The following is a 24,243-nucleotide window of genomic DNA, read 5'->3' on the forward strand; positions in this document are numbered from 1 at the left end:
CTATTTTCTAGCCTAAATTAAGTTTGATTTCCAAAGGCAGGAGACTCTGAGGAACTCTCAATAGAAGGCATTTCCTCTGCTTTCTGGAATATACTTCTACAAAGAGGATTAATGCAAGTACTCAAGCTATTAGTTCTGTTTTAAAGGAAGCATGACAGCACAGGGGCATGAGAATCCATAAGCTTCAAATTTATCCCCAGCATAAAAAGTCAAAATAAGACATGTATATGGGCCTTAAGGATCTTATATAGTCTGCCTATTTTTCCAAGTCTTTTGATGAAATGTGATTTTTTCATAGAGTGGAAGAAATATTAGAAAGCAGTTTGCATTATGCAGAAATAAGCTGACCCACTATAAATTTCTCTAATGATTTTAAATCTTTAAATTTTATATTAATTTTGGCTTTAAAATACATCCTTTTTTTTTCTTTTTGAAATCTGAAAACATTGTAGATTAACTTTTATTGTCTTCTTGAATTGTGGAATCCAATGCATGTGAGTTGCTGTAAATAAACATCCACTATGCTGTAGTAACTGACCTTTGGCCCACTCTTAGTGTCCTTCACTGCTGAGGGAGAATTCACTAGATCAAATCATTAATCATACCCAATAGCTCTGAGGACAGATCTCTCTTACAACCAAGTACCAGTGCTGCATGTGATGGTCAGAGGATACAGACTACTACTACCCAAAAGGACAAAGTTATTACTGGGAATGTTTTAGATGTCATTAGCTCAGCACATCTAGTTTAAGGTGTTCTTCCACCACTGGTATTAATTTTCATGTTTTCTTAGCAGTGCTGATGGACTGGGGTAGGATAGGGCTTTTTAAGGCTGATTTTTAAGTTGTATTGACTTAAAGATCTCATCCAACCACTCAAGAAGGATGAAGTTGCATAACACCTTTATGTAAGCAGTCCCTTACTACAAAAATTATGGGTAAGCATGCAAAAAAGCCTTACTGCACTTCAAATTTCCATTTTCACACAGGTTTTGGTTGTACTTTAAAAATTTTTCTGTACTAGAAAGTAGTATATAGATACTGTTACACACTTTCTTAAAAGAGCAAGGATAGCTGATTTTATACGCATTTGCTGAAATTAAACATTGCAAGCTTTTAAAATTACTGCATTTTTAATGTCACACATGGTTTCACTGCAGTAAGATACAGAAGAACATTTCTGAAGAGCAACAATATTGTGGTAGTATTTAGAACTCCCTGTACCTAACTACACAAACACTGACTATGCTCTCTGCCTAGAAACTTAAGCTCCTTCAAGTGTTAATGAAAACAATGTCTATAAATACATGAAAAATAAATGGGAAACAGACATAAGTTTAAATATCAGAGAAAAGCTATGTAATGACAGCTCACTGGATGCCAAAGATTAGCGCTTGTAACTTTCCTTCTTGTAACGCACTGCCACAATTATTGCTCCCATGGCTGCAAGCTGCCAACAGACTCTCAACAATACCTAAGAATAGACATCCAGGCATCACAGGAGCTTCATCTCTTCCACAGTGTGTAAACAACATTTGTCACATTAAGCTTTACATACATTAGGGACAATTGCTCCACAAAGCAAAGAGAGAACAAATGAAAAGTGATGATCAGATATAGAACGGCTGACGTTAGAATGAGCCAGCTGTAACTGATGGCAGGAAATAATGACGATGTCAGTAACAGCTGCTCACAACATGAGGGCATGTTTTGTCATACTGTATGTTTTAGACAACCACAGCCCCTCAAAAAACACTACAGCAGATGGACGTTTCTGCATTCATTACCACCAGAGGCTTTCCACAGTGACTCTTCTGCTTCACTATCTTTCTGCCAACCAGATTCCCTTATTCAACAGACCTAACAGGGGCTTGTCTCTTTCATTTTTGGTATCTGCACTCAGCATATACAAAGTAACTTCCCCCTACTATGTTATATGCTTTTCTCTAGATCTCACTGACAGGAGTTATGGGGCAGGGAAGGGATGGTGTTAATAGCTACTTTTTGCAGATCTGATGCTCCTTAAAATAAATTATTCTTGGCTGTAAAATATGTATTTGCCTGCAATAATTTGATGCTACAAAAAGGACAGTAATCACAAAAATCACTTAGTCGTCTACAGGGGAAAAAAAAAAAAAGGTATTCTTGTTTAAAGGAGAAACCTGAAGTCAGATTCTAATATAATCTTACATCATTTGCAGTCTCACATTGGAGCTTCTTCCCCACCAGTCTGCAGGGGCAACAATATTTTCCACCAAAAAAAAAAATTAAAATATAAATAGAGGAACCACTGTGACCTCCAAGACATAAAATAGCAAATCAAAATCCAGTTGCAGCTTTGACATTGTTAATTAATGGGGGAAGGTTGCTGCTATAGAAAGCAGGAAAAACAAAAAGAGAAAAGAGGGGAAAGGGGGAAAAGGAAAAGCCCAAAGAAAACCCCTGACTCTTGAATCTCAAAGTATTTTGGTTGACTGAAAACCAGAGCAAAAACATGTCTTCAGGAAAGAAATGGAAAAGAAACATACAAAATTTATCCTTCCACCATTTCACTTATTTGATTGGTTTAAGAGTTTTGCACTTTTGATACACACAACTCACTCTCAACAGGTTTGTGAAAGTCAAATTCCAAAGAAGGCAGAATAAGTAAAGCAACAAAGAAATGGCCTATTCTGTTGCTGAACATTTAAATGCATCAATATATTACCTAAACCCACTTTTCTTATTTTGTTCAATAATTTTTAGAGAAAATAGGTAATGTAAGGCTGTTTTTTATCAGATTTGTTAAGTAGAAAAATTGTATACTGAATTTGAGCAGAGGTGCTATAACTAATAATGCGCTCAATTAAATAGGGTTAATTTAAAATAGCTTTTGGTAGGCTAAAGATATGTACACCACAAAGATATGTACACTTTGCATTTGTTTTAAACCACTCAGCCAGTCTAAAGATCAGTCTAATTCCACCGTTATCTGTGCTGCCTTTCCTCCCCACTAATCCTATCTGTGTAACCATCCTTTATCCTGGGTTAATTTTCTGTCACTTCAGTGAGCTTAATTAGCCAGTCCAGGAATCATTGTGATGCACTTCAGGCATATATTGCCTGGGGTGAGATAGTACCTTTCATTGGCAACTGAATTTTTGACCAGTTCTCACAGAACTTTCGTAAGTATCCTATTCCTTCTAAACTGCACAGCTTTCAACTTCCTGGGCTTGTTATGTTGTTTGAAACACTTATTCAATTGTCACATTCTCTTCCACTAAATTTCACAGTGGAGGAACTGGAAATAAAAAATGAAAACAAGGAGAAAGAGATCTATCCTCTCTCTTTCACCCTCCAGAAACATCAAAGATTGTGTACATATATTTAAAAAATATTTCTTTTCCCGTTTTTGTGTCATGTTTGATTTCAGCTCTGCTAAACGTTCTGATCCTATTTCAAATCAAACTCAATTTAAAAGTGCATGCACATCATACTAATGTTATGAAATTATGTAAATGCATAAAAACATACACTCATTAAACTTCCAGAATAGTTTGTCACCCTGAACATATCCTGCTAATTTAATACCAAAAATATATTTAAAATATTAACTTTGCTGAAGGAAATGACTGAACAAATTTAAAGTTTAACAAACAGCCACCCCAATCTATGACAACACTATACATATCCAAGGCATTATTGCTACAAAACATTCCATTATGGCACAGCCAGACTGGAGAAATTCGGCAGAAGAGCTCTGGACAGGCTTCTTTAGGAAAATAAGCCTGATTGCCCCAATATCACAATTTTAGTTTACACAGTGGCAACATTTTTCTAAAAGAGCTCTATTACAGTTGGCTTATCGTGGCAGAAACGTTGTCAATAGCTTTGACAGACAGGAATTTTGCAGTGAGGTCATAAGCTTAGTTTGGATCTCCCCTTGTCTGATTAGACAGAGAGTATTTTACCGCGACTGGCTCTAGCCACTGATGGATTTTCATTCCCAGATACCTGTCATCACCATCGCTGATGCATTCAGGAAGAGCGAGGCTGCAGCCGAACAGCATGATGTGCTGATAGCAGTTGAGACGACTGAGGTAACTGAAGAACTTCAGGAACTTTTCCATTTCAATACTCTTGACAATGGAGAGAACTGAAGTGACAGTGGTGTAGTTATACGGCAGCATTTGGCACTGGCTGTTGGTGATATTTCTGCAGGCACCTGTGATATCAAAACAATATATTTAGAACAACAGTATGACCACTGAAGAGCACGTATTGAACTGAATAGTTAGTATATATAATATATAAACAATGCTGGTATCTCACAGGTAAGATTACATTCCATAATGCTATTATAATACAGTCAAAAAATAAGAAAAAAAATACACCAGAGAAGCTTAGCTTGGAAAACCAAATAAGCTTTTAGCTATTTCTACAATCCTCTGACTTATTACAAAACTAGAATAGAAATAAAACAAAACAAATTTCTTTCTGACACAGCCTGGATACAATAAAATTCAATGGAAGCTGAGAATAGAAGTCACACAGAAAAAAATGGGTTCTGAAGCTGCTCTGCCTTTAGCATTAGCATAAAGTTTCTCTTTTCACTACCATTCTACTTTCACAAGTAGAAATTTTATCAAGTGAAATTTCATCAAAATTATTCATAGGATCATCAGGTATCTCCTGAGGCACAACTGCAAGACAGTCCCTGCCATGGCATGTGGTAAGAAGTACTGACATTTTTTGCTGAGAACACATGCACGGACTGCTTCAGACCTTTTTAAAATTTATGCAGTCCTGACAGAGAAGGGCACAGTTCCTTGGAGCTATCTGATCCTTTTGTGGTACTCACTGGCTGGACAGCAGAGCAATGAATTCAAAATTCATTGATAAGAAGAAGGAATTTTGTGGCAATTATATAATTTTTAAAAGAAAGAAGATAATAAATCCAGGACCTGTCCTTGAAACAGAATGATCACACAGAGAAAAATATAAATAGTCTCTATCCATCATTCTTATAGGATCCTTTCATGTACAGTAAGGCTGCAATTATGGGGATTATAAACTAGTTTTGGCAATACCTACAGGAAGGTAAGAGCAGCAGTGAATAGGAATAACAGCATGTGAAAGCACTGTTGATCAGAACAGCATGGTCCCTAGTTATATGGGTCATTTCTGACATTCATCTGAATTAAGAGTTTTCTGTTTATCACCAGCAATTGCCAAATGGATTGAACTGGTTAAAAAGTGCTTTTTTCTACTCCAACAATTGCAGTGCAAGTGTACAGTTTCATATTCAGTCCTGCTGAAACTAATTTAAACCACACATTTTCTCTTTCCCATTTTCCTCTTCAAATTGTTCCTACAGCCTGCATCTACACAAAATACACTGAACTAGAAGGCTGAGCTGACTGGAAATAACCACCTACCTTCTCTCCCAAAAGACAAAGTTCATCATAGCCCCCAAAAAAAGCAACTAGAACTGCAGCTAAGCTTAATCACACTTTTTAGTTTTAAAAAACTGAGCCATGCCTGTAATGATAATAAGGCCATAGTTCCTCACCCAGAAGGGATTGCTGCTTCCAGATTTATGAGGCCATGCAATGAACTAGCTCTGCACATCAGCCTGCCTGCCTTTTCTCTCTTCGCTTGCACCACAATGTCATTTTTTGGTGGGCACAGGGTGAAAGGAGAGGAAGAGGAGAAAAACAACTATTTCACTTGGATCAAATAATTTGATTGAACGGCTTTTTGGCAAAAAAATATTTTTTTTTTCCAAGAGAGGAGAAGGGGTGGGGCAGTGCAGTGACAGAAACTAGAGGTTAAGATCAGAATTGCAGAAAGACAAAACAAGAGTTAGTACAGTGGAATCTTGTGGCTGGAGGGTGATGTGATATGTTTTAACCATTGCAGTAACCATCAAGGCCACAAGATCCTTGTAAACCATTACCATTTATTGGCTAAATTTTCCTTTGACAGAAATGCTAATAGTACTTCCTTCTGTGTCAGGTGTTGTAATAAAAACTATCCATTTCTTCAGACCTTGTTTTTCTTGTAGTGTTAAAATTTTTGAGTATGACACTCCTAATGATTTGATTTTAGTAGTCTACTACCATAGAATTAGTTTCTTAAATTTCTTGAGATCTGTTATCCTGAACTTAAGTGTATTTTTCCAAGAGTCTAAAGAGTACCCAAATAGTGCTCTTCCTACCAGTTGAAATGGTGGGGATTTCCTCCAGAATTTATTTACAATTAAAATAAAATTTAGATATAATTTCTCTCACTTTACTCACTTTATTTCTCTGGGTTTTGCCTCCTCTTACACAGTTTAGTGCAAAATCTGCCTGTTTTTCTCAGCTTTCTCAATACCAGGTGCAGGTGGCAATGGGGGTTCACAGGCTGGACTCTGTGGCGAGAGACCAGAGCTGCCCCATGGCAGACATGGACGGCTGCAGCTGGCACCCAGCAGGTGACCACAGGACACAGCTGTGAGGGCAGCACTGCTGGGAGAGCCAAATTCTGCACTGGGACTGAGTGAGGAAAATGGAAGTGTGAGAAAGAATCCTGTAACACTGAGCTGAGGGAAGAAAGGGGAAAGGCTCTTCAGGCACCACAGCAGGAATTTCCTCTGCAGCCCATGGAAGGGAGCTGGGATGGAGCAGTTTTCCACTCTGCAGCTTGTGGAGGGCTCTGTGCCAGAGCAGGTGGCCATGCCCTGAAGGAACTGCAGCCTGTGAAGAAGGCTTATCCTGAGGAACTGCAACCCATCCAGAGGGCCCACACCGGATCTGCTCTGGAAGGACTGCAGGCCATGAGGAGATCCAGCAGTGAAGCAGGGAAAACTGTGAGGAGGAAGAAGCAGCAGAGTGGAAGTCTTATGGACTGATCACAACCCCATTCCTCATCCTCATCCTCCTCCTCCACAGCAGGCAGGAGGTAGAGGAGTTGGAAATGAAGGAGTGAAACAAAGCTTGTGAAAGAAGGGCAGGATGAGGGAAAGTGTTTTAGTTCTTATATTTTTTTCTCACTATTCAGTTCTGGTTTTAATTGGCAGGCTTTCAAATAATTTTCCTGGGTCTGTTTTGCACCTGATAGCAATCCATAAGTGATCTCTCTGCCTTTCACTCAACCTAAGATATTTTTCATCTTGTTTCCTGCCTCCCGCTGTCCTGTGGAGGGGATGGAGTGAGAGAGAAACGGGGTGGATATCTGGCAGTCCATAAAGAGAAATCCACCACAGTCTAATAGAAAATGTCCTTTCTGTCCAAATTCAAGTAGCATGAACATATAATTGAGAACACTTTTTGAGACACAATTGAGAACTGAAACAATTCTACAAAGTTAGTTTCAATTCATGCATTGCTGTATTGTCTCTTTAAATACTTAGCTGGCCTAGATCCCACTTTGCCATGTCATATTTGGATAATTTTTAGGTGCTTCTCACTGCATGGAGGTGACCATGGCAGGGAAGATAAACTCCATGCCAACCAAGCATAACTTAAATAGAGACCTCAGAGTCATGTGGAAAAAATTCAGTGATGTGGGGAGAGAAGGGGAAATTATAGGTCACCTTTCTGTATGGAAGGCTAGACAGAAGCAAGGACAGGGACACATCAAAGATGGAGTAACAGATTTAGGTCATTTGGATAATTCCCACTACAGGTTAAAGTTCTCATGAGTCCCAGTGTCAGGCTATATTGACTATATAAGAATATAAATCAAAGGAAAACTTTACATGGACAGAAAACCAAAATTAAACTGTGGAAGGAAATAGCTTAAAAAAATCTAGATTTCAAATTTTTCAAGCCTGATCAACATCTCTGTATCACTTTTACTATTTCCCCCAGTCTAAAACTCTCAATCCCTCTAACAAGCATTCTGTTGGTTAATCTGCAGCTGTTGGTGTCAGGACGTGGTTTGAGTCATGGTTAAAAGTCAATAAGGAAACATCACAGAGAGTTTTGCCATCCTACTCAAAATATATCAGTCAATGTAAGTCAGTCATAATTTTCTTTATACTTTCAGTTTGGATCCAGTTCACTTGGCTTTGTTTTTAAATCAGATAGTTAAAGATCCTTCTTTTGTTTTTTTTAATTTTTTTCTGCTTTCCTTTAATATTTCCCCTTCAAGACTCCTAAAAATGCTTATCCTTTAGCCATCTGTCCTGAATTTGCCATCATAAATAGTGAGATAATGAAAGCATTTCATTTCTTTGACAATTTCAGCTCTTCAGTGCCTGAATGATTCTTCCCATCTATTGGAGACCCCTGCAGTCTCCCCCCCGAGTCTCTCTTATTCTGGACACAGTGGAAATTACTGTTTATAGAACACAACCTCCTGTGTGATTATATTTCCTTTTGTATTTTATCTTTACCTTCTCTTCACTTTCTGTATTGCAATATCAGCTTCATCCTATAATTTCTACAACCTTGTATTGTTAATGCAGCTCTTATTTTCAGATAGACCTTTTATATCCCTATTTGTATACTTTCTCCTCCACCAAAGATCTCAGAAATGATCTAACAATTATGACATATAACAAGTGCATATTACCTTTTCAATCATGACTGCAATTTACTCTTCAACACATCCCACCTTGCTTGTGATGCTTTGTTATTTTCTGCTACTTGGATTTCATCCAACTTTTCTGCACTTAATGGTTTATGGTCTAGGTAAGATTTTTGAAAATTATTTACACAAGAATTTTAAAAACACTTACAAGAGAGTAAGCTATTTAGATACATATAATTTCAGCCTACTTCAATCTATAGTGACTGGGGTGCATTTTCTGGACCAATGTCTTCGTTCTAAAGAACCAATACACTTTTATGTCCCTTGAGCCTCAGTTTCTTTTTTTTTCCCTCATGGAATGCTGAAACACTTAGAACACAAATACTGCAAATGTACCTTTATCTAAATAAAAAATTAAACACTTGTTTTCATCAGACAGCCTTGTCATCCTACCAAAATTCAGTCTATCTAAATGAATCACACGTGTTTTACATGCAGTTAAAACTGCAGATACTAACGAAAGCATTACAAAGACTGTTCCTAACTTTATTTTCCTATACATTTTGAATCACTAACTGAATATTTGAGACTGCCATACCAAGATCTAACATCTTTCATTGTATATCCAAAATGAGACATGTAGCTCTGAAAGGCATCTATCTCATTAGAAGTGCACTATTTTAGTAAGCATTACTTGGATGCCTCGAATCAGAAGGGAGACATTTGTGAAAAGTTGCAGAACCTCTCTGTCAGACCATGGGTAATTAAGGGAATTCTTAAGTTTAGCACTGTTCTCAAGATCCTGATGGAATAAACTGCTTAAAACTCTTTAGATCCTCACATCTAGGGATAAAAGTTAGCCATAGACTATATGGACAATTTTTTTCATCATTTCAGAGCACCAGCAGACCCTAGTCAAATCAACAGGGAAGGTACATGCCAAATGACTTTTTAAAAGCTATACTTCAGCTTATTTTGAATTTTAATCTTGAGGCTAGACAGCTTCTCTACTTAGAGCATCTTTTAAGCATGTGCTGAAGTGCTGTCTGAATAGGAATGAAGTTAGCATATGCTCAAATGTTGTTCTAAATAGTTGCCTTCCCTTTTTAAAGATGTCACTCTCTTGACATCTGTAGCTCCTTGAGATTTAATGTGAACCAAGACACACTGTCACCATAACACTACAAAAATAAAAATTTGCTAAAGAGACATCTGTAAATGAAGAAGGTTCCAAATTCTTCATGACAAGGAAAGTGGAGTGAAAGAAATGGAATTAAACACAATGAATGAAGAAGAGCTGAACCCCTCATCTGTGGCTCCTGCTAGGATTCTTTTCAATTGCACATGGTCCTTCTGTATTTATTCAGGTAGATTTGCACAAAATCAAAACAGTATTTTAAAATTCCACTCATACTGAGGCTTAAAAAGAAACATCATGTACAAAATACATGCCAACTGCTCTGACTAGTTCAAAACTTCTTCTAGAATAATAGACACGATTCATTTCTGCAATTATATTAAATAAGTATTGAATGATAATTTCATAGGAGTAATTTCAATAACGAAGTTCTAGTCAGCAAGAAGCTTATAAAATACAAATCACATTGTTCAAAAGCATTTATTTCTTAAGGTTTCCTTACTGATGTATATCAGGCAACATGTTTCATTATCTTACAACTAAAGCACAGGTCCTCTCAGAGAACTAAATCATTCCTCATTATATATTCAACTTCTAAAAATAGCATAAAAAGCTGTAGTTTCAAGATTAAAATTAATCTCTAATTTTTAAAGATGGCGACTTAGTGAAAAGTAAATTATTCAACAGCTATCTTTCTCTAAACTGATGCCAACCACGACCACACAGTTATTTGCCAAAAGAAATCAAGAGACCAGTGTTTGCTTTGTTGCTGTTTCCCATTTATACCTGCTCTCTGTTAAAAAAATCCACTGAAACAGTAAGGGGATGCTTTATCACTACCAAAATTTGTAACTTAAACACAAAACAACAAACCCACTGGTGACAGAATCACCATTCCATGATACTTCTTGTTTCCTTTGCAACTGACAGTGGAAACACCTGAAAGCATCCATTAAGCATTGACAAAGTGAAGGAAAAGACAAATTAACTCCCTACTCTGGTGTAAAAGCACAATATTATAAACAACTGCCAAGAGCTAGGTCCCCATTTCTAATAGCCTCTCTTGACAAGAACAAAATTGTGGGGTTGACCAGTATTTCTCATTCAAGAGGGCTACCACAGCCAATTAACCTTTGGTAAATACTGTGTCTGTAGATAATACAAAAGCAGAAGTGTGTGCAAACAGCAGTATCACCATTACCAAAATGTAAAAATGCTGAAGGGATGGAAAACAATATAAAAGAAGCCCTATTCTAGCTGTGAAAAAAAAGCATTTCTCATTTACTAGAACAGAGATCCTCTACAGTATACTGCAAAATGGAAACATGGATTATTAAGAAGCACTTACATAAAAGCACTAATAGCTTTTATTTTAAGTGATAATAAATGATATTAGGCATAAATGATCCTTTGGGAAATTATCAGAAGCAATTTACACATGAAATGTGTAATGTCTTAGTCCTAAAGAAAGGCTTAAGAGGAGTGCATTTATACAGCCTTATTACAGCACAAAGACATAATCTGAATATAAGCAGTAGTAAGTTGCTTACATTTACATGTGCGTAGATATTTGACAAACTCCTGTCTCCTGATGGCTCAATAACAGTGATGGCAGCCTAAAGATAGAAGCGAGGTACTTCTCAAGTAAGTCTCCAACAGAAGGTCATGACTTTTCTGAAGTCAACTGACACAACCAGAAAAACATTTCACAAGACAATTGAACTGATGCAATGGTACCATACTGCTTCCTTTCAACCATGTGTGCTTGCCATTTCCTTTGAAACAACTTCTGTGCCAAACCACCCAAGAGCTAACTTAGCCAGGGTTAGGGCTGAGTCAGCTCACTGAGCAAACAAATGCCATAAAAGCACGCAGCACTGTATGGTTCAGAGCAAAGGGAATGGGGACACTTTGTCAGTATCACCAACTTTTAAACGAAGCCCATCTGACTCATAATAGTTTATGTGGGGAAGAGGAAAACAAACCACAGAATAGCAAATCCCAGTCATGGATCTGAAACACAAGTCAGTCACCAGGAGTAGCTGAGAACAACTGGTCTGCATTTAATTTCATTCAGCTAATGAATCATACAATTTGAAAGGAATTAGAGATCGCCAACTCCCCCTTGTGCTCCACAAGATACCAAAGTGAGAGGTGGTAAGGCTACTGACCACCTGCAGTAGAGAGAAAAACAATTCGTTATCTCCCAGGTAGGGAGTGGATTACCCATGAGGGAAATACAACTCTTATTTTAGATCAGAGGTGAAGTGTTATCATAATTATTTTTTTAAAGCAATCTGTACCAGCTGCTTTAGAGTGGAACACCACACCCAGTCTGCCCCAGACACTTCTTGTTCAGAGCAAGTCTTAAATTCTAACTCAGCTATTCTCTTGACCAAAGAATATTGCAAAAGGCTGGACACGTCATCAAGTTACTTCATTTTTTGGAGCCCCACTTCTGTCAGCAAGTTACTTCCAGATGCTGCTCTTCTAGGCTGAAGCACATACTTTTTAATCCCTTGGGCAGGCACAGCTGAGAACAGGTAAGCTCAAGACCCAAGGCTGAGGCTGAATATTTACCCCCCTGCAAGCCTGTGTTCCAGATCTGGTATTTTGATTAGTCATTTCCTAATTACAAAATTCTTTAGTGAAATTGGAGATATATTTCTAAGAGCCTTCCATTAAACAAAAGGCACATATTGAAATTAATTTTACACTTAGATTTATCATAATAGGCTACTTTCCATGGTACATTAAGTTGGACAGGATTTTGCTACTCTTCTGAAATATGTGCATGACTTTACCCCTCTTGATAGGGCTTTTTTAAAAAAAGGGGGATAAAAAATGGTAGCCTCCACTGGAACCAGGCAGGCATCCAGATGTTTTTGGTTGGGTTTTTTGGTGGGTTTTTCTAACAAACATGTTTTCAATAAGTGAAAATGAATGCTAGTTTGATTGACAACTTTTAATTATGTACTAATACTGTTATGTTCAAAACAAAACAAAAAAACCCATAGTGCTTTTCTAAAAGACTTAAAATAGTTTAGGTTATGAATAGGTCAGCACAAAAATAGGCTGTGTCTGAGCTGTCCAGCTCTTTCTGGTTAATTACCTTTCTAGGATGGCCACTCTTCAGATCTATTTAATAAGAAATTAGGCGCCTTTTTTCCAAGTACATCTCACAGTGATAATTATACCAACCTCAGTTTCAGATAAAACTAACACAGCAAACCCCTCCCTGCAAAATCTTTCTAGAACCTAAGAGCACAATACAGCACCTCACACTTGAAAAGAAAGACACTGCAAGTACACACAAAAGATGCTTTGCAACCTGCAGCTTCCCATGTGGAAATTCACTGGGGAGGATTTAGATCTGGGTGCTGATCTTCAAAGCCCTGGAAAACTAAGACTGATCAGTCTAATAAATTAATTGTTTTCCCTATGGGAAATTCCCACAACTATATTTTTCAGAAGAAAGTATGTGTTTGTTTTGTTATAGCATTGTCATTGTCTCTAAGATTGATTGTGTTAGGCAGATATACTGCAGTCTAGATCTTCTCAATCTGATAGTCCATTTTGCAAAATATGTGTTGCAGGACATGAGATACAACTTTCCTGGCCATTTCTTTATCCAACTGCTACTGACTCTCCTGTTGAAGTTTCTTTTAAGCATTGCATGTTTTAAATATTCAGTGAAGGTCTAATTCCTTTTCTACCACTACAGTCAGAATGCTTCTGTTTGCAGATAACCCTAGCTGGCTACATTAATGCAGTTATTCTTTAATGTTCCAGTTTTTGCTGAGTGAACAAAGAAGAATTCTGAAAAACTTTCTCAGCCTGAACAATTAGAGGTCACAAACAACCCTATTTTTTAGTGAGCAAAAGGAAAATGTTTAAGAGCTTAACATGATTAAGTTTCTTCCAGCTTTATGTCAGTTCAGGTTGTATTTAAATCTTTGGAACATGATGCCTGCAAGTTGCTTGTGCAAACTGAGATTTTTAAATCCTTGTACTTCAACTGCTTTTCGCAGAATGGAAAGTCTATTTTGTTTTTTCAAATAAATCCACTAATAAATATCAATAGCTTCCTTCAATGCTCTCTCTTATAGCTCGTTGTTTAATTGCCTGTTTCAGCTGGAGAGAAACGACAAATTTCCCCATGAAAATTAGGATTCTCTTAAATATCATTAAACCAGCAGCAATGTTAAACTTTTTTCAACCATGCAAAATGTTCATGTTCTACTCCCCATTTTTTTATACCCTAGAATCACAGAACTATTGGTAGAAAGAGTCCTTTGGAAGTATCCACCTAACTTTCTGCTCCAAGTGAGGTTGCTGCCAGCACACTGTCATCCCTGACTTTGAGTCTCGGAAACACCCAAGGAAAAGGATTCAATCAATCATAAAATCACATACTGCTACCAGATGTAAGGTGTACCTTTGGAAACAAAGTGATCAATCACAATATAGAACAGAAAAAATATATTAACATCATCTTTTTGTTGAAATAGCCACACAAATACCTTTTACATGGTTTCATATAACCTGATGGGTCTGAAACGAAAGCCAGTGCCTGCAACTCTCAAACAATTATCTTCAGATATGCCTTGCTTCATTGTTACCATCCTTGAAAATTTCACTGAGCATGTGAAGTCTTGCTTAGCCTCTTGGTCAATTCATGATTCAGTTTGACAACAAGCATCTGTTTGACATGCAAACAACAAAGTATAAAAAGCCATGATGAATGCAACACAGGCGTAAAGCTGAAAGTCTTCCATTCTTTCAAGTTTTAAAGGAACACACATCCACAACGCCAGAAGCACACGTCATTTAAACTCAAACAAAGCTGATTTTATTTCCAAAGCTGAGCAGAAGTGGGAATCTCTCACTCTAAATGAAACTCACTGAAAGACCAAAGAGTAAAGATACATGGAACTTCAAGGAGGGTGTGTTATTTATTCACAGAACTTACTGCAATATCAATCCTAACAAATATTTGAAGTCTATTAGATATCTTACATGGAACACTGCTTCATCAGACTGAATTTCAAGAGATGAACTACAAACAGAAGAACTGCATTAATGAGCCACAAATTTATTAAAGAGAATTGAAATCACAAGCTTAGCTATGACAATGTTAACAATATCATTACAATTTTCATACAAGCATCTGAAGTTTTTAGCAAACTTGCAGTTACCTGACAACAGTAACACACCAGGTGATAAAAGCTAGCAAGCCTTTTTTCCCTTATAAGTATAAATGATAATGAAAAATTGGTCCATATATTAAATAATGGCTTTTAAGAATCCTTTGGATTTCAGCTAATATATTTCACACGTAAGAAACTTCAGTTTCCTTTTCAAGCTATGCTCATGTACTCATAAAAAACAATAATGGTAAAACTGATGAAGACCAGGTTCTTGATAATGAATTTTGTGAAAATCCACATGTTTCTCTCAGCTTACTAATTTTGCTCTGTGAAATGCAAATACAATTTCAAATTTCTTCAAGGGACGAAAATCAGAATTTTGATTCTTTTGACTAGTGAAAAAAAATTTTAAATGAGAACTGTATTGCCAAATGTTAAGGCAGCTTTTTTCATTGTCTTTAATTCTGAGAGAAAATTTCGGTATAAGTGAGGTAATGAAACAGACTGTACTGCTGGAAGAGAAAACACTCTCAAGCATGGACTCAAGCACCAACAAAATTAATAGTTACCGTATTAGTCTAATCATGCTTGCATTTGCATGGCAAAGATACATTTGAGTGGCTAAATTCCTGCCCTTATAATTAGGACATTGATTATGTTCTTCTGTGCCAATCTGAAAAGCCAAAACCATTTCCCATTCAAGAGAAAATAATGTTTTAACAACATCTTGAATTCTTTTTTATTTTTGAGGACAAGAATACCCTAAAAATCTACCATGGGCCCAGTGCTGCTGTTACTCCCTACACAACTGAGTCTACTCCAACTTGTATGAGTAATTAAACAAAAATTGAGCTAAAAGACAAAATGGTTTATTAGATCACTGCTGGAAATATTGGGGATTAGGGAGACTCAAACTTTTGGACTGACTTGGGATGCAGTTACTGGATACCTTAGCTTCAGCAGGAAAAATGTCTTTAGTATGAGCAGCATAAGGTTGAGATACAGAGACATGGAATTTCTTGTTTCTGCACTACTCATGACAAATTATGTCCAGCTATCCCCATCCTGGTTTTCATATTGCTCCTTCCTACCAAACAGAAAGGTGAGCTAGACCCTCTGTAGCAGTTCTGGGAGAGCACAAAATTCTTTGTAGTAGAATTCTAATAGTGGCAGAAACCCAAATACATATTAAGAAGCGCTGTGTAGTGACAAAGAGATTTATTTCATTGATAAATTGAACATAGTTGAGTGATAAAAGAATTAGGGTAACATCAAGGCTGAGTGGAGGACTGCAAAGAAAGATGCGTTAGAAAGGTGAAAAGACCCAAGATTCCTTGGATGCAAGCAAGCAAACATAAATCCTGTGCTTTTTTAAACTCCTGCACTTAATGAAACTTTGGAGACAGGGACTCACTTTTTTTTACGAGAACACTTTTCCACATTATTCCTTAAAGCAATCGTTTAGGGCTCGGGGGGCGTTCACCCTCCTCCGCGCTAGGGCAAGTGACCGTGTTTCCCTCCCCGGGAGCGCCCGCTGCCCCGATCCTGCCCCTCTCCAGCCCCGCTCCAGTCGCACTCCTGCCCCGTTCCAGGCCCCGTTCCAGGCCCCACTTCTGCCCCGTTCCAGGCCCTTCTCCAGCTCCGTTCCTGCCCCGCTCCTCTCCCACTCCTGCCACGTTCCAGGCCCCACTTCTGCCCCGTTCCAGGCCCCTCTCCAGCTCCGTTCCTGCCCCGCTCCGGCCGCGCGGGACTCGCGTTCGCGGCGCCCTCTGGCGGCGGCGCGGGGCAGGAGCGCGGCCGGGCCGTGCTGAGGGGCGCGTCCGGCCCTCAGCGCCGCTCACCGCCGGCCGGGCCGCGGGGATGCCCCCATGGATGGGCACGGCTGAGGATCAAACTTGGCCCTGTTACTTTTCATGTTAGGATCTGGCCACCAGTATAGCTCTCCACTGAAACTGCTTCTGTGAAATGGCAGAGGTGCTACGAGACTGTCTGCTAGGGGAGATCTACGGGAGACTTGGCACAAAGAAAAAGCAGTATTAAATATACATATGCAAATACACCAGTGAATGGAAGAAAAAAAATCAGACACTAATACTTCCTGTCCCAGTGTATATTCCATTCATCTACAAGATGTTTTTCTACGAAGAAGGTCGGCCCTCGCTCTCTCTACTTCTGTCTCCCCAGTCACCAGTGTTACAAAACAGGGAGTCATGCTTCATCTGAATCGAGTCTCCCGCTTTACTGCCTCAGTGCAGTCTGCTTTTATTTCAAAGAGAAAAAGTAGCAATAAATTGTATTAATATTTCCTTGGGAAACCTTGTTTTATTCTTTTTAATAGTTACTATTTAAAATGTGGTCTTTTTTCTTTTAAGCATTGATTGACAGATGAGTAGAATATTATTGCATATACTTCTAAACTCTATGAATAAACACTACAGAACCTATTGATTCACCTGACTCCCATCCTGATGGTTTTGCTATCAGAAAACTCTCCAGTGAGCCGTCCTCATGACTTGGGACCATGGTCCATGCCTCCAGAAAACATTTAGGTATGAAGTCACACAAACTCAAATACCCCAATAGGAAAAACATGTTTCTTCACTTGCTTCCCAACAGAGAGGTAACACAGGATACATTTAACTCAGAAGCTGACCTTTGATAGTGGTCACTATTATGTATTCAAGAAAAATTATAGTAATATTGGGCAAATATAAGGAACAACCACCCAGGACTATAACAACAACTTCTGGCAACATAAAATCTTGAACCTTCAGAAGTCAGAAGTTTCCAATGGACTACTGTTTCTACGAGCCCCAACAGACCAACCCCTCACAAAGTTTCTCCAAGCATTTCCATACTTTCTGGTTTTCCCATCATCCTGTGGCAGTAAGTCCATGAGGCTCTTTTTTTTAGCTTACTGCCTGACAGGAAAAAAAAAGAAAAAAAGAAAAAAAAAAAAGGCAACTCCTCATATAATGAAAAACACTTGAGTAACTGTTCTATTTCACCTAGACACTCAAAATGGTCTGACTATTCACCACAATGACTTACTAACAAGCCAGCTGTCTTCCAGAAGGAAACAGTGTCTTCCTTCTATTTAGTGCCTCCCCACAACTAAGTCTTTCCATGTCTCCACTGGTCTGATTGCCTGCTATTTGCCTTTTCCAATTCAACTGTTATCTTTCTTAAGTTACACAGAGTGGCAGGACTTTCTTTTTTGTTCTTGGTAGACTTCATGATGAGGATTCTCATGGAGACAGAATGCTGACTGCAGCAAACCATCAGGTCCTCATTTTGGTGGCAACACTAGCTGAAAGTCCAGCATTGTATTTGATAGAGTTTGCATTGTTTCCCACCGTCCAGCATTCCTTCGTATCTACTGGCACAGTCATTTAAACATTTTATCAGCCACTGTTTCCACTATGAAACCTTTATGTGATTCCCAGCTATTCATTTTAGGGAGCTCAATCTGTATTATCAGAAATGTTATTACTTGACTATTTTCTGTTTTCCCTGATCAGAAAACACTGTCTGTCTGTAAGATTCCACCAGCAACCTTCTTCACTCTGGAGCCCAGCCATTCATTCTTAGTTCTCCTTCTGTCTTCTAACAAATGCATAGTCTGTGACAAGAGGTCTGTAAGATTTCTTGGTGAAGACTCTTGTTAACAGCATTTTGAAAAGCCAAGTATGTTTTATTAGCCATCATTTTCACTGTCGCCTTCAAAGAACTTTCTAATAAATTTGTGAGGCATTGTATCATTCATTCCTATTTACCCACTAATCCATTCTTTGCTAGAATTTCTGCCAAAGTACTTCCTTCTTCTTTAAGGACTTCTTAAATAATTGATGTCATATGTGCCAAATTTAACTCCCCTCCAGTTAGTAACTCAGCAATGTCTTACTTATGTTAGTTTCAAGACTTTACTGAATACCATATGGTCACAATATTTATAATTTCTCTTATTAATGTCTTTTACTGAAGCTCTGGTCCACCAGTAAAGCAAATCCAGCACTAGGAATACCGACCAAAAACTTAACAGCCACATGAATGCCAGTCCAAACGTGTTCACAGAATTTTGTCTGGTTGGCATTGAACTGGCAGTCTCTATGTCATATGACATATCATTTATCTTTTATTGTACTGCAATAAAATGAGCATAAAGTCCAAGTTACACATGCTTACTAAATGAACAGAAATGCATTCACCTCTCCACATTTGAACTAGATGCAACTTGTACAGACAGATGATCTGCTGGTGTGCCCTGATGATGATGGAACATCAGTCTGACACAGATTTAGAGGTTAATTTCCTTACAAGATACGCTTAAAAAGCTCAAACCTCCATTTCACATGGGTTCAAAAGTGATTACGTCAATTCATGGGAGGACAAACGAGCGCTCACCAGGACTCACTGCATATCACTGGAATCTGCTACCACATAGCGTTCAAGTGTCTCAGCAGGCCAGCCCTAATGCTCACAGCTGGATTCAGACACTACGCAAGAGAGAAATATTTGATCTACTACCACTAATCTGATGTGGTCTTTAAGTTTTACTTGTCCCAAAAAAAAAAAAAAAATTTTACTCCAACAGAATATTCCAGTTTCACTGCACCAAAACTCATTTATATCTCACTGTCCTCCACATCAGAATACTAAAGAACTTCCTGTGAACATCAGACCATGTCCTATGTTCCCTTAGGGATCTCTCCATGAAGAAAGCTTATTTGAAAAAAAAAAGATCAAGGAGACTAAAGATAAAGTATAAGGAGTTAATTTGCAAAGGCAAATTAAGAAAAAAAAACAAGAAAGGAAGTAAGTAGAAGACAGTGCTAGAAAGCCCCTGCTTTCTAGTCCTCCATGCTTTGGAGAGCCATGGGAACACACAGTTCTTATGAGATCAAATTCTTCTGAATATTTAATTTTTTTTTTTTTTAATCTACACACAGAATTAAGACAATGTCCCCATGAATATGGATAAGCAAAACACTTGAAAGTGGAATCAAAGAGTGCAAGGTTATTGATTAGTAACATACTATCTCTGGGTTTTGGTTTTTGTTATCTCAGTTTGGGATGGGATTTTTTTGTTGTTGTGTTGGGGTATTTTAAGAAATCTGTAGTGTATCAAATTTGACTTTGAAAACTTTTTGTCCTTTTCTCTTTACGCAGAAAATACTACGCCACAATAGAATTCCAAGTAGTCACGCCTGCTGAATATACACGCAGTCATACTGCTGTTGGAATGATCTGCACTTACCAGAATAGAACACATACTTGGAAAGTGCTAGAAGTGCCTCTCTGTATAATACCAAAAAGATTAGAAATCCAAACCTAAGGCTGTCCTGAGTCACTGGCAGTGCTGTCCCTGCATTACCACTGTAGTAGGGAAAAATATCATGCGCCATACACATGTGCATATTACATAACCATGTTATATGCATCTCCAAAGAGTTTATTCCAACATACTAAGAAAAGACAAAAGAGCTTTACACTATTTCATCTATATTTCCTGGATATATTTCAAACATGATTATGAAAATATTTGTAGTGTAGCACATTATGCTTTCTTGCTGTTCCTTGGCACAGTGATAATTTGCCGAGTTGCCAAAAGAAGTAAATAAATTAACCACAAATAGGATTCAAGTGTCCATTTATATACATTTATTCTGAGTTTGGGGTGCAGGGAGAGAAAAAGAGAGAAATCTACCTAAGAAAAATCACTTAGCAAATAGAACCTGCAAAAAGCCTGCACCATTCAGATGGCTTATGAAGTCACTATAGTCTAGGGGAGAGAAGAAAATACTGATAAATCATTTTCTCTATGACCTTATGAATAAGCTTTGCACTGTGCTCTGGTGGGATTAAGAAAAAAGGAATGGTAAGCAGCTCCAGAGAAATGGATTCATTTCAATATGGTACCCTTTTGTTTCATCAATTAGCAAAGCAGTATCAGGAAACTCTTCACTACCACGAACATGATGAATCAATAACATTTACTATGACATTAATAAAATGCACCTACCTTCATAGTAAAAAAAAAAAAAGTCCTGATCCCAGTTAATTGTTGTTACTCTCTCTCAAAAATGCCAATGGAACTTCATTGCTACACAAAAAAAACTGCTTCAAATTAGAGAAGAATTTATCCATTAAGATATAAAAAGTTGTAACTGCAATTACATGCCAAGATCAAGAATGTACTTGCCACATGCATAGTTTTAAAGAAACAAAATATACAATCTATAGACTTAATAAGTGCACTAACTCACTTCTAGGCTTGGTAAGCCTGATTAACACCAATTGAAGAATGTACTTTAAGTTTTCATACTGAGAGAATTTACAGCATCTTCCTTAACAGGTTGAACAAATGTTCTGATAAGAAACCAGTTGATTGCAAGATTAAATGTACACAACAAAATTAATTATGGAAAGGGACACATGTTCCTTAGACCTCAAAGAAACACATAGGCGAACATGCCGATAGTATATTCTGTAGTTTTTTGGCCAGAACCATAGAGCCAAATAAAATATAAACTTACTTTTTTTCTGATCCATTTTTTGTGACACAGATGGACGGGTAGGACTTAATATTGGCAGAGTGGTCATCCTCTCAGTGTAGTTAAAAGAAGTCTCTGTAGACCACAACGTCGTTTCCTCTGCAGTTGCAAAGAGCTGGGTGCTGTCTTCAGAGCCCTCTGCCAAAGCAGCTTCAGAGGCAGGTTGATGACTGAGCACTGTGGCTTGAGTTGGGGGATCAAAGGAATTTTCCTGGAAAGACTCTCTAAATATATTTGAGTTCTTGTTCATTTGGTCAACGTGGGATAAAGGCGTGGTGGTCCAAGAAGAGGGCTGAGTGCTGAGATCCACTGTGGGATCAGTCTCGGAACTATTTTCAACCACATTTGGCAAAAGATCAGGAGACGTTTCAAAGTCACCATTAACTGTGAGGCCCTCGCTTCCATTTGAATAAAAGCATGTTTTTTCTAACACTCCTGAAATAAAGGAAAAAACCACCAAAATTACCATCACCTGGAAAAGTGTTAGCAATTTGTTTTGGAAAGTTAATACTAACTAAATACTGATACAGATTTTAAAAGTATTTTAATATCAAAATTAAAATTAAAGACAAATTTAAGAATTTTATCTGGCAACAAAATGACAGGAGTACATAAAACATGGTTGCTGTAGGATAAATAGAGAAACAAATGCTTCCATGAGCTTAAACTATTTTAATCGTATTTATAGTATGTCACCAAATACTTACATGTTTAAAACTACAGAGTGAAATTTCAAGAAGCTTCAACATGCATTCATTCTATCATTATGTTAACAAGATGGACAATGCTATTTTTTACTCCTTTTAAACTGCATCATCTCTTGTTTTCATAGTACCACCATCTTCAGAAATCCAATTCTGAAGCTTTAAGGGAATCAATACATTTTCAACATATTCCATATTCAGTAATTTGTAAAATGGAAAGAGATACTGTTTTCTCTGTATAAGATTACGTACTTCAACCACCACTGCTAAATATGGGGCCCTGAGTTATTTGTCATTCTTCTCTGATACTGGATTTTAAATATACAGTTATTGTCTAAAATTTTGTCACTTGCTGGCTTTATTTTTCCATCATTTATTATATTATAGACAAAACCAGAATTTTCTTAGTTGTTTATATTGAATAGTTGCAAGTAGTTATAATACACAAACAGTAAGCAGATCTATCCCACAAGCACTGGGAATTTAAACTACATAGTAAGATAACTGATTTTTAACCTAGTAATCCAAATAATAAAGAAGACATCTTTAACATGTGTAGAACATATAACTTATTCATCTATAATAAAAACAACAAATATTATCTCAAATTCTTTAACCAAATGTGTTAGAGTAATATTTAATGCTAGAAGATAAGCACCACACTGTATTACAATATAAGAAATTTTTGATAAATAGCAAAAGTAAGAAATTTTTGCCACTGGCAGGTAAAACAGCTTAACAATCATAATAGACACAGTGCACCTAGACTTGATCATAAAAAAAATTTAAAGGAATCATCAAAACATAAAGTCTTCCAAACGTACCAAGTACCTGGGCAACAATTGATAATTGCAGCAACTTTTCTTCATATTCATTTGACTCTTCATTAGCTGCTTGGTGCAGATGAACCCCAAATGGCAGGGGGGTTGGAATTAGATGATCTTTCTATGGTTCCATGACTCCTAAGTCCACAGAACACTCAGCACCATCTCTCCCAGGCTTAATTTTCATTTTGGTTATTGCATTTACCAAAATGGCAGATTGCACCATCACCTCCCAGTTAGGCCTTCTTCACCCCCCACTGCCCGAGGCTCTGTACCCAGACAAACCCAGCTCCAGGCACCACACAGAGCCCAACAGGGCATCCTGAGCCCATTCCCATTATTGAATTCCTCTTCTCACTTCTCTGTGCACTCTGCTGCTAGAATAAATTAGTTCACTGGTCTGAAATTCAAGGACTGGGCAGGCAGAAATGCTTATTAATCACAGCTACAAGTAACTGAAAATGCCAGAAGAATCCAACTTAAGTGCCTTTGGCTTGGAAAGCTTTATAGGTAAGGGAAAAAAGAGAACTGGAATAGCTGAGAAGGAGCAACATCAGCATTTTCTTTTTTACTGAGCAACTTTTAACTATAGCAAATGCAAACAGCAAGAAAAACTGGTGAAATTTCTGAAATATAGTGAGTTTCAATTAAACAGTTACCACTTGAGATTTATCATATCATCATTTATCCAGGCTGGATTGTTTTGGCTCCAGTGTCACTAACTGTGAGTAAATCTTTATGTCTAACTTCTACTGGACAAACCCAGGGGAACTTTATACATACATATATATATAAATGTTAGGGTTTCTGGTTTTCTACCAGCAGATGTTCATATATCATTGGGGTTTGGAGGAATTTACTGTGTGTACTTTACAGAAACAACTAAAAATCTCCCACCTGCAAACGATTTAAGCAGCACTTTTTTTTGTTTGAGTCCTCTAGTCAAATCAAACAGTAAGTGCATTTTCACAAATAGGGACCTTCCACAAAAAGGAAGAGTGAGTGGTGGTGCTCAGAAATTGTGCTCACCAAAATGTGAGCTTTATTTGGATGCCAGGTATTTGTGTACAAACAAAGCACTGAATCTCTAGAATTCAGAAGCCTACTTTGTTTCAAGTTTCAAAATTTATCAGGTTTTTTTGCAGCTTTCAAAAAGTTAAAATAAGCTTTTTGAACTCCTGTGGGAAAGTGCATAGTATTTTTCCATAATTCAAGAATAGCTTAAGGTATTTTTTCACATTCTCTGTCCTCCTCCTCCCTAGACTCCTCTCTTCTCTTCCACTCAGCATAAAAATAGAAAAAGGCTGTAAAACATTGGTCCCAAAGAATTATTAATAAATTTTAAATTAAAGTTAAAATGATTAGCTATTTATAT

The 24,243-nt window shown here is 37.5% G+C and overlaps 1 protein-coding gene across 1 annotated transcript in view; it reads right to left on the reverse strand.

The window, feature by feature from the left end:
- CORIN (corin, serine peptidase) overlaps positions 1-24,243 on the reverse strand; it is a 117,184-nt gene that overhangs the window by 73,192 nt on the left and 19,749 nt on the right. The window contains exons 3-4 of the mRNA XM_054295708.1: positions 21,323-21,775; positions 3,993-4,203 (exon numbers count right to left, since the gene is read on the reverse strand). Coding sequence (XP_054151683.1) covers positions 3,993-4,203; positions 21,323-21,775 — 664 coding nt within the window. The remainder of the gene's footprint in view (positions 1-3,992; positions 4,204-21,322; positions 21,776-24,243) is intronic.

The sequence above is a fragment of the Melozone crissalis genome, unplaced genomic scaffold (assembly GCF_028551555.1).
Source record: "Melozone crissalis strain CALT ecotype California unplaced genomic scaffold, PUWL_Pcris_2 ptg000006l_1, whole genome shotgun sequence".
NCBI lineage: Eukaryota > Metazoa > Chordata > Aves > Passeriformes > Passerellidae > Melozone > Melozone crissalis.